The 11,903-nt window shown below is 42.7% G+C and overlaps 1 protein-coding gene across 1 annotated transcript in view; it reads left to right on the top strand.

Moving 5' to 3' along the window:
• The window catches only part of LRBA (LPS-responsive vesicle trafficking, beach and anchor containing), a 558,585-nt gene that overhangs the window by 501,548 nt on the left and 45,134 nt on the right, over positions 1–11,903 (top strand). Inside the window, 1 exon segment of the mRNA XM_015409048.1 lies at positions 8,890–8,979. Coding sequence (XP_015264534.1) covers positions 8,890–8,979 — 90 coding nt within the window.

Below are 11,903 nucleotides of genomic sequence, written 5' to 3'. Positions count from 1 at the left end.
CGTGTCTTTTTTTTTTTTTTTGCAAAGGAAAAGGGAGGCGGGGGAAGATAAGGGGGGAATGGACCCACAGCAAATCAAGGCGACCCCCCTCCCTCGCTGCCACGTTTCACCCTTTGCCTTGGCTTCCCCTTGCTGTGTCAAGGGCACGTTTGATTACATTTTCTCTTTTTTTGCAAAGCAGCCGGGCCATGTGCGGTGGAGGAGAGAAACAGAGAGAGAGAGAATGGCAGCTGGATTCCAAGTTTTTAGAAACCTGATGGGCTGGGGGGGAACCAGCAGAAATTCAGCAGAAATGGGCTGGGGGAACCAGCAGAAATTCAGCAGAAATTCAGAAATATTATTTTGCAGATTAAGGAAGTTATGGAACGGCTGCACCTTTAAGAGAAGGGAGGGGAGCCCATACACACACCCTCCCCCAGACGCCAGGTCTGAATTTCTGTCTTCCGAGACTGGACCTACTTGAGAGTAAACCTTACCTTCCCAGACTCCGGCTGCAAGCCTTTCCCTGCTTTCGCACGTCCAGAAGTCCTCCCTTGTTCGACCTCACTAGCAAAAGCTCGGCTATTTTAACCCTTTCAACCCTTTCCCAGGGGGAAAAAACGCTTCCTGCCCTAGTGTGAAGACCCGGCGGGACTGAGGCATCGAGGAGGGCGTCCCCCCCCGCAGGTGCCCTTCCCAGGCCGCTTCCCGCTGCCTTCCAGCAGATGGCTGGGGGGGAGGGGGGCCTGTTGCTGGTGGCAACTGACTGGCCGCAGCCTGCAGGGTGGACCCCCCACTCCCTGGAGTGCTCTGCCACGGCCTCCTGACTCCCGCCCACCCGCCCTCCGGGAGTGAGGCTCTCCCTGCCGCAGACGAGGCGGCCCCGGGCCGGGAGGGTCTTCTGGGAGCGGGGGTGGGGGCGGCCGGACAGGCATGGGGCACCCCAGACGCTGCAGCGATTGGCAGGAGGAGGGGAGGAGGAAGCCCCCAATCCCCACCCGTGGCGGTGGAGTTCGAGCGTGGCCGGCGCCGGCGGGTTCTCCCGGCAGGCTCTCTCTGGCCGGTGCCCTCCGATGGAGAGGGGGAACTGCGGCCGCGTAGGAGCCGAGCGAGAGGAGCCGGCAGTCGGGGCAGTCGCCGCAGCAGAGGGCCTTAAAGAGGCCATAATGAGAGCTGGGGCCCGGGGGAGCTTGGCGCCGGCTTGGGAGGGCGAGGGGTGGGCGGGGCTTCTGGGAAATTTCGGGGGGGGCTCGCGCCCCAGAGCCCCCCCGCAGTTTACGCCGGTGATAGAGACCAAAAGGTTCCCCAAACCAGGGCACGTATTAGCAATACCTGGCATGGGCCAAAGGTCCCTAGCAGAGCTGGGGACCAAAAAAAGGTCCAAGGCCCACAAGCTCTCTACTGCTACCCTGAAACTAATGGGCACACTCAAGTCCCCAGGAAGGCAGCCTGATGGTTCCCCAAGGTCTAAGCTCCCTAGGACACAGTCCAAGCCAGTCTGCTGCCAAACAGAGTTGTCCACACAAACGGTGATATTCACGAGCCTCTGGGCTTAGCCAAGGCCCTCTGAAGATGATCAGTCCAAGAAACCAGGGCACATTGGAGCAGCCCGCCCCTTCTCCTACTCCTCTGAACCATCCAGAAGCATCAGCAGCAGCATGAGTCCTCTTAGTCCAGGTCCATCTGGCCTGGCTGGTTTCCCGGGCCTGTGGTCCACTGGGCAAGCCTTGCTGTGACCCCTGCTAGCTCTCTGGGGCCTGTCAGCTCTCTGGGGCCTGCAGTCCCACAATGGAGGCAGAGCTGAGCAACGCCATGGCAGAGGTAGCAGGCACTGTAGCTGAGCTGAGAAATGCCACAGCAAGGAGGCTGATGTCCAGGCCACCCCATAGAGCTCGTGGGAAAATTTCCCATGTGCTTTCTCTTCTTTTCCTTGCATTTGGTCTCCTGCTGGCTCACCAACTCACAGAGATTCTCTCAAAGTTCCCTCAGGCCTCAGAAGCTGGATTATGGAAGCATCTTAAAAATAACTAGCTTTAAACAATGGGTTTAAATGGGTTTTCATCTGCAAGGCAAGAAGGTTCTATTACCTAGAAAGCAAAGGGGGATACACATGTGGCCTTCTTATGTGCATCTCCCAACTAAGCTTATATGTGCGCAGGCATGTATTAGGGATGATGTTTGGAAAAATATGAGGGGGGACCGTTAATTGAACTAATTCAGTTTCTATTATTGAGTATAACAATAGGCTGAAAGGCAGGAAGGGGAGGGAGTTTTCAAGGGAGTTTTCAAAAATGCAAAGTAATTGAAGTCACACTAATCTAGAAATGCAATGGAAAGCAATTAAGCAATTCTTAATGGAAGCAGTTATGTTGAGCTAGGCATGACCACTCACAGCTAATCCAAGTGGAACCCATCCATGAACATATGTACGGTGTCCCTAAAGAGAAGAAAGGCTGAAAAGGGGTTCAGGCTGACCAGGTAGATTAGGAGGGAATAATCAAGCTTGGAGCAGGGGTGGAGAGAGAGGGAGGAAAAAAAAAAGGTTCATAAATTGCTTGATCCTGTAGTGTGAGCTTTGTTAAGAACTGTTGTGGTTGAGGGATAGTTCTGAGGTGAAAATGAACCCAAAATGCTGGGCTAAACAGAGGTCCTTTTATACCCTACACTTGCACTTTTATGCCAGTGGTGGTAATAAGATTTTTGTGTTGCTTGAGTTAGTGCAAGAGGAATGCTAATGGGGCTGCCTGAGGACTTGACTAGTTTACTGGATAGGTCTGTATTGTGAGGGATGCTCCTTGAGTGAAATGCAAAGTTAGTGATCCTGGTTTGTATGACAGGTGGGCCCATAGAGTCACAAGGCAAGCCCTTGGTTTATGAACATGCCAGTTTCTCTAAGAGAACTGTCTGTCTCATAGTAAAATGGCATTTTATTGCACTTAATTCCTATCATGATTCTCTGGTTTGATCCAAGGTGAAGTCTGCCCACAACTTTGTCTGCATCAGCCCCGGACGTTTAGGCTTTCTGGGTATAACAGGCAGTGGGAAAACAGAAAATAGTATGGCCCATTCAGTATGGCCTGAATGGTATCTTTACACAATGTAAAAATAAAAGTAGCAATTCCTATAATGTGATCCATTCTATCCTCAAAGTATTTGCATTCATGCATACATCACATCCAGTCATTCTTGTTTTAAGTTTATTTTTAATTCGGCATTTTCTTTTAGTCTCTTTAAAGTATTCTCAGGCCCATTTTTCTTGTTCCACTTTATCTGCTTATTTCCAGTAGCCAGAGATTTAGGTGTTCTCAATGGGCACATCAGTGTTCCAGCCAGAGATACTGTTTGAAATTATCCATGAACCCAATGCCTCTGAACATTATTGAGTGACATTTGTTTCTGTAGGTTGTGTCTGCTTTGACTAACTGGTTTATTTCAGATTGGCAGCTGGGATTACCAAGTAGTAGATGGACAGTTTGCTTGAATTTGGAGGTTGCATTGAAGCTATACTAGGTCTCAGTTTAATATGCCTGGAATGTACAGACTCAGATTAGAGCAAGTTGCAAGGCTCTGAAGAGGGAAATAAATCCTTGTTTTCACAAACTGTAATTACTTTCTGTTTTAACTCACTGACTGCAGTGTAATTACATGCAGCAGCCAGTCTCATAATTAGTCTGGACAAAAAAAAATACGTTTTCAAGAACCATTTTCCCTCTCAATTGAAGTTTATTTTTAAAGTTATGATGGTGTTCTGCTGAACACATGAATAGGCTTCAGATTCACCTTTCAGCCACTTGAGCCTTCTTAAATTCTCCCCCCCACACACACACGCATGCATGCACACACAGAGAGAGAGAGAGAGAGAAAGTCTCCACCCAAAGGGGACCTTTGGGGAAATGATACTCTCAAGTAATGGTGTCTCCCTAAAATAATTTTCCATTCAGCTGTTTAGAATGTGTTCATTTTTGTATGCATCCTCAAATAATTTAGATACTCAAAATAAAGATGTATTCTGTTTCTGAGTAGGTATGAGCATTAAATACTTGAAGTGTGTTTCCTTGCTCACTTGGCCTAATGTCTGACATTTTCAATAGGTCTTTGGAATAAGTGGATATATGCTAGGGATATTAACATCTAATTAGGAAAGTTTCAGAATGGTGCTGTATCCCCAAGTATCTTGTCTACCATCCTGGTTGCTGGTTACGTAGTTACTGGGATAAATTACTGGGAATGCTGGCAAACTGCTTTTTGCTCTCATTATCCTATTTGCCGTCCTAGCTTTGGTGACAAAAGACAAATATCAACTGTATTTTGGATAAATTATGATTTTTGGGAAAAGAGAGGCTCATTTTTAATGCAAGTAATTTATTTTTTCCTCTGACAAAAACTTTTTAAATGTATTGTAGTAATGTTTACAGTTTACACTTTGTTTACTGTTTTTTATCAAGCTCACAATATATTTTTTGTTCAAATTGATTTCTTTTTATTATGTATAACAGAGATGTTTCTAGGTTAAGGGGTATTGCTAAGGGGTAGAAAATTTAAAGCAATTTTCTAAAATCTGTAACTTTATTCAATAGCCCCATTCATATATATGTGACAGTGTGTTGTTTCAACATGCGGTGGGACACTAAGATCACACTTGAACCCTGCCCCTCTTGGCTAATTACATGTGGTTGGGAGGAGGTGGTAAGCTGTGTCTAGAAGAGTTGGTGAATACTTGTTTATCTGAACTGATATTGTCCTGTGTTACTCCCACGCACGCACAGAGGCATCCATTGCTTGCCTCTTCTCCCCCAGCCAGTCTTTCTTGCAGATCGCTGCTGCTTCCTCTTATGAACTGCTGTCCTGAAATGTGTCTTACGTGATTTGGAGAGGGAAGCCAGCCAGACTGAGAACAGGCTTTGTTGCTCAGCTGGGATCTTTTCTAGCAGGAACTGTCAGCATGGCCCATGCTTTCCCCTGCAGTTAATTTCTTAATAGTTTCATAGCTTGATTTCCTTTTTATCATTGTATCATTTGCTCTCTCTCTCTCTCTCTCTTTTTAAAAATTAATCTGTAGGTTGCACTGTTTAGCCCTTTGGTGGAACTATGGCCTGAACAAACAAACAAAAAAGAAACAAAGTTCGTGGTTTCTACCCCCCCCCCCCAAGCCTTACTGTAACCGGCCTTTTAGTTGAATTTGTACTAATATTGCTTTCTCTTCAAATATGCAGTCTCAGACTCCCACGTGTATCTGTTCTGTAAACCTATTCCAACGCTTAATTATGGTTGTTCCTGCTTCCAGCCTCTGGCTTCTCCTTCAGTCTTTTCTTACCAATAAAGGGGTGAATGGGAAGCAGCAGAAGTAGAGATGGAAATGGCTTCTTCCTCGGTCCTCTGCCTTCTCCTTTGACAGCTCTTATTCTCCTGCGGATTTGGGGATGGAGCTTGGGGAGGACAGGGACCTCAGTGGGTTACAATACCATAGAGTCCACCCTCTAAAGCATCCATTTTCTCAGGGGGGGTTGATCTCTGTAGGCTGAAGAGCAGCTGGGAGATTCCCAAGTCCCACATGAAGACTGGCATCCCTATTTGGTCTGGTCTCTGTCTCTCTACCTCATCTACCTTACAGTGATGGTTGTGAGGATAAAATGTGTAAAAATATAATATAGCATGCTCTGAACTCTTGGGAGATAGAAGAGCAAATACACAAATAAAAAGTAACAATATTTGAGTTGGCAGAAGCATATTTTTTTGAAAACTGCCCTTTTGTTTGCTTGCCCATCAGTTTAAAGTGGAGAGTAGTGAAGCTCTTTTAACCGCATAGAAAATTGGTGTATTACTATTAAATAGACTCATTTGACTCCTGTGTTGGATTTTCTTAAGTATCTTGAGTATGACCCAAAATACGTGGCTATATGTCAATGGCTGATAAAAATAACTCTCTGCTGATGAATAGTAAAACTTCTAGTTCAGTCTCAATCCATGTAGTGCTTGCAGTTATTATATTTGAGACACTTTAATCAGTTTTGTTATTTTCTCTTAGAACTCTGGACACTGTACCATTCCTTCTTTCATTTTGCCTTTCACATTTCCCTTTACCTCCTTCCCATTCTGTTTTATAGTTCTTTCAGACATAAACATAGAGGGGAAGCAATTTTGATTTCATTTCTGAGTGGTGCTGCAAAGAAAAGTAACAAACATCTGTTTTTGGCTTAACTGCATCCATATGTTCAAATTCTCTAATACCCGTCTCCTGGAGAAATTTACAACCCTATTTGGTGGGCACTGCATACTATAGAATTAACTTTTTTTCACAGAGAAAAATAGAACAGGGTTTAATTTGTGCCAGTGCTCAACAGGACTCAGCCACAGAAACTGTGTTTAGTGTCATGACCAAGTTCTGAAATATATAAAGTAATCTTAAATATTGCTTCTGAGCATGTGCAGAATGCTTATTCTCAGCACCATTGAGCCAGAACAGTGGAACAGAAGTCCAGGGCAGATGGTAGGCTTCTAGGTAGGGCTTGGTCACACTCATAGATCCCTTCTTAGAAATTAAATACTGTATTATGGAATGTGTTCAGGGATTGGAACTACAAGTTAAGTAAAAACAAAATTGCTGCCAAGGAAAATCTACTTTTCGCTTCCCTCTTTAGTATTGCCAAAGAGAAAGGAGAAAGCAGAGGAGTCTTTCCAGGCACAGTAACCAGCTGTAATCATGTGTGTGTGTGTATATATATCTATATCTGTATATAATATGACCAGCCCAAGAGATTGAATACTGGTGACTGTTTATCTCTTTTTAATGCATTTTTTTTCAGCTTAACAAGTGGAAAATGCTATGTGCAATGTACACTTTAAAATGTAACAAAGTATTGTAAAGGAGTCCTATAGCTTGACTTATTTTATAGCTACATTTTACAGAGCAATTTGGGAAGTACCAAAGATCTGTTGCTACAGAAGGCTAACAGGAAGAGGGCTTTTATTGAAATCTTTTAGAAGCACTGAACTAAAACATTGGATCATGATATTTTATATTGATTGTAGTTGAAGCAAAACCAAGAAATAAAAATGTAACTTTCTAAGGGTATATTGTTTTAATGGTGTTGTTTTTCAGTTTCATGATGGTGTGGGAAAACTTTACAATAGCCAAACAAGCATATATAGCACAGCAGTTTCTAAACTATGATTTCACAGGCAGTTCAGCTGCAGCAAAGTTAATACAAGTTTTTTTTAAAGAACCACTGAAGATAATCGAGAACTACAGGTTCTAAGGAACTACAGAGCAGAACTACAGGGTCTAACGAATATGGGGTTGCTGACAAAATGTTAGTCCTATGTTAACTTCCCTCTTCCTCACCTTAAAGGCTAGTTCAGTTTATATGCTATTATAATGTGTGTTTTCCATTTTTGCTTCCCACATCACTGGCTGCTATGGGCAGGGGAATGTTCAGCATTGGGTCTCAATTTGGGGTAAGCTGAACTGGGTGGTGACGGAGGAAGAAAATAAAACTTGAACATGTTCTTTATAATGTGCAACTAAGAAGTGCTTCTTGGTTCCAAACTTTACTCTTTGGATAGGCTTAAAAACATCAAATTTTACAGATGAATAAAACTAATTAGTGCTGCTCTTGCAACTCTGTAGAATTTATCTGGAGATACATCCCTCCAGCAACTTCCATTGGAGTGGAATTAGCTTGATAACCTAGTATCTGGGTCTTTCTTTATAATAGCAAATTATTAAAATATAAATAAGAGCTTTAGAAAGCAATCCTACATATGTCTAATCAGAATCCCACACAGACCTATACTGTGGGGCTTTCTCCCTGAAAGTATTCTTATGTTTGCACTGTTAAGGCTCTGTTCACATATTATGCTGAAGCCCATGAGAATTTTCTTTAGCGCAACTATGTAATTGCTTTAAGGGATGCAGACATAAAATGCATAACCAGGCTTTTGAATTGAAATTGTTTAAACGGAATTGATATTTACAATTTAAAAGCTTGGTATTGCTGTTTTCCAGTTTATGACTAAACACTGTTACAGGCATTTGAGCTGCAATCCTTTGAAAAGTGAAGCTATGCATCCATTTAAATCCATGGGCTCTAACCATCCTAAATGTATCTAGGATTACAATCTCAGACTATTTATCACAGAGACAAGAATAAATAAGAACCTCAGTTTTTAGACAGAACAGAATCCATTTTGATCACGTGGCAACATTATTATTTTTTTCCTTTGAAGTGAGATCCTAAGAACTGCTTACAGAGCTTTGTTCATAGAACTGATCTTTTTGTCCTCCTCACTGCTGCAGCTTCCTGTATCCATGAGAAGCTGCTGATCCCCTTTGTTTGAATGGAAGTGTCTTCTGCTTGAGGATGGTCTAGCTGGAAGCCAAACCTATGTGTTTGATGCTGCTGATAAAAAGTCATGCTGACTTAAATGGATTCTAAAAATAATTTGTCTTCCATTTTATACCAGTAGTACTGGTTAAAGGTCTTAGTTCTCTTTTTCCATTCCAGGGTAATGCTCTTTAATTAAATATTTTGAGTTTTTCTTAGTGTCTGTAAAATATTAGCATTTGTTGCCTGCATATGATGCAAGCAGGATATGCCACTGCAAGCAAAGAAAAATAGAGCCCATAAGGAGACTTTCTGATTGTAATAGCTGGTTTCTGTTTAATATCACAGAGCGGAATGAAATTTTGCAGTTTCTCATGGAAATAGCATCTAGAGTACTACAAAGATTACCTCATTCTTAATACCAGTGCCAAGGACTTAGCCCCACTGTGAACACACGGGCTTGATTTTCAAGATGAAAAAAAAAAACCCCACAGAAGTGTGGAATGACATTTTCAGGTGACAGTTATGGTTCTATTGCCTGCAATTAGCACCTCTTAACATGCAAACCTGCCTATGTTTTTTCCAGGCTGTTGAAGCTCAAATCCGAAGTTTTGGACAGACTCCTTCCCAACTACTCATAGAGCCACATCCTCCGAGAAGCTCTGCTATGCAGGTGGTAAGTGGAGTGCCAGGTTAATTCTTTGAGAACCAACTGCCTTAATTTCATATGTGAACATTCACTTCCCGGTACATTATATTTTAAATAATATAAAATACTTTTGTTATGTAAAGTTAAATTAGCATGTTCTGAATTGCAGAGCTGATTCTCTCAATTCAGGACTGAACTCTAACAAAAGACCCAGAAACCTTACAGTGAATTAGTGGCAATTTCACTGGATTATATCTGTATTTTTCTGTTGTCAGGGAGGGAAAAGGATAAACCATGGATTAAAACATTGTCTGTCAACCTTCTTCTCTTTAGCATCTTTCAAGTTTCATCACTTGAGTTTGTTAATCTCCTAGAAAAGGTTTCTTAATTTCAGGGCTAGTTGTCAGAGATATGGAGTGCAATCTAGTTCCATTAAATCCAGTGGGACTTTTGTCATGGGCTTCCTTAGGGGGGTGGCTTGCACCCATTGTATGATTCTTGTGCAGTTTTTCAAGTCTCTGTTTGCATACCGAGTGTGCTCGCAAATGTTTTAACTGATACTCAGATCTGTGGTTCTCATTGTTCCCAAAAGCATATGCAGGTAGAAATAAAAATATATCGCTATATCACTTAAGATAAATTCGTTTTACTGTTCCTTGCCAACTATTAATATATGTCAACGTTCATGAATATTTGGTTCACTACTTTCAGTACTAAGCCAAGATTGTTCTTTCTGGCTGTCAGCATTCAAGAAATATTGTAAAACCAAAACCACCAGAAAGTCACCAGACATATTACATAAATTACATTTTGTTACTGTTGATCATCTTATCAGTTGAATTCAGGGATACCCATATTCCATCTCGTGCAGACCTATAGTTGTGTGTGACCGTACATGGGATTTGAAACATGAAAATAACATTTACCAGTTTTCCAAAAGTTTAAAAGACTGCAATCTGATTCATACCTTGCATTTCTGAAGTTATTTCCAGACTGTACAGCTTCCTCTGGGGGCAGGTGTGTGTGAGAGGCTTCTTTGTTGCAGCTTTGCACTTTATTGCTTTTTTTTTCCAGGTAGGCAGATGTACAAGTAACTTCTGACTCTGCAAATGCCTTCAAAGTCATGTGTGCAGAGCAGTTTTACACTGAGGCTCATGCTTTTATTCCTCTAACTGTTATTGCTTCATAACCCCACAAGCAGATGATTAGTGGGGCTGCCTTTTTCTAGGTAAAAATGCATCTTTCCAAAGGCATTGACTTTTCCCATCACAAAATAAACTGTTTTACCACAATAATGATGGGGTTAATCACTAAAAGTTTCAATGTGTTTTTCTGGGGGGAAGTGCAGAGAAGGCATTAAAGGCACCATGGGCTGTGTTAAGTGCACAAGCCATAATATGCACCAGGTGTAGTAATTAGCAGTCACATGAAGGCTGACTATTTGTCTGGTTTGGCTGCTGTTGCTGTATCCCCTTGTGTTTTCACACCATCAGATAGCTGGATTTAATTGAGGCCACATCAGATGAGGCATTACTGACACCTTTAATTGAATGAGCATCCAGGGAGGATTAACTCATAATATTGATTGGCTTTTAGCCACTTGCTCAAAAGGGTGTCTGGGTAGCTTATTAGTTGTTTTTATTTACACCTTTATACAAAGACTGTAAACAGGAACATAATGCAATATGTTTTTCTAAGTACTCTTAATAACTTTTTAAAAAGGAGTGATAATAAAAATGCAAATGTACTAATTTTTTTATTAGTTCTGTATAAAAATATGTTAAATGTGCATCCTTTTATACGCATTTACATATGCGCACACTTACTGCAGCAATGCTGATGATAAACAACCAAAGGCCATTACCAGTGCGTTCAAATTCTATAAAGATACTAATTAATTATGAAGGAATCCTTTCTCAGTATTTCCTGCAAATATGTCTAAGAGAAGCAATGCAGAAAAAAACAAATGAATATTCACTTCACTCAGCAAATCTCTTCTGTTGAAGCCAAGCTCACTGACAACTGAGTTGTAAGATTTGCATTACTGTTACCCAAAAGCAATATCCAAAACATCACAAAGTAGGATGACTGTCTTTGTTGCTGTAATAGGGTTGCCAAGTCCATCTTCCGCCCCCAGCGGGAGACTTTGGGGGCGTTCCTGGAGGGGGCGGGGCATCCCCGACATGAGGACGTCACGTTGGGGACGTTCGCCATCCGCCCGCGCGCCTGATCTCCAGAAACACCAGTTCCCTGCACTTAAAGGAGCCGGTGTTTCCCTTTTAAGTGCAGGAGCTGGAATTTCCCTGCAAGCCTGATCTCAAGCAGAGATCGGGCTTGGGAGGAAACACGGGCTTCATACACTTAAAGGCAGCCACCCCTCTCTCTCAAGAGAGAAGGGAGGGGGTGGCTGTGGGTGTCGGGGGCGGGGCTTCTCCTGCCGGCCATCTGGCCGGCGGTGGGTAGAACCCGCCCAAAAAAACGGGGGACCCCTGGCAAACCAGGGGGTTTGGCAACCCTATGCTGTAACATTATGGGTAAAATGCCACCACACATGCTTAGAATAATGGTGGAAATAATGGGTTGGATCCTAATATCCATGAAAGGAAGTGGATCTTCTCCTTCTTTCAGCAGTCCCCTGTATGAACTGCAAAAACTCTGTTGAGGGAACTCCTTATGCACAAATGACAACCAGCATGGGATGGCAGAAAGAGGAAAATCAACCTTGTATGATCAGATCAATTTGTCTTTGAAGCTTGCTCTGCTCATGCAAGAGTGAGGGACTGATTTTGCCCAATTTCTGTTTCTTGCAGCTCCCAATGCTGCATGGCATGTTGTTCAGTAACAGTCCCTGAACCTCAGCAGAGGCTTTTCATGGTCTATAGGAGGGCTGCTTGGCAAAGAGGAAGTTCTGCTGTTGTGAACAATTTCTGTTTGCTGATGGTAGAATCCCA

This window comes from Gekko japonicus, unplaced genomic scaffold, assembly GCF_001447785.1.
Source record: "Gekko japonicus isolate JY-2015 unplaced genomic scaffold, Gekko_japonicus_V1.1 scaffold24, whole genome shotgun sequence".
Classification (NCBI taxonomy): Eukaryota; Metazoa; Chordata; class Lepidosauria; order Squamata; family Gekkonidae; genus Gekko; species Gekko japonicus.
This window is presented reverse-complemented; position numbering and strand designations above follow the sequence as displayed.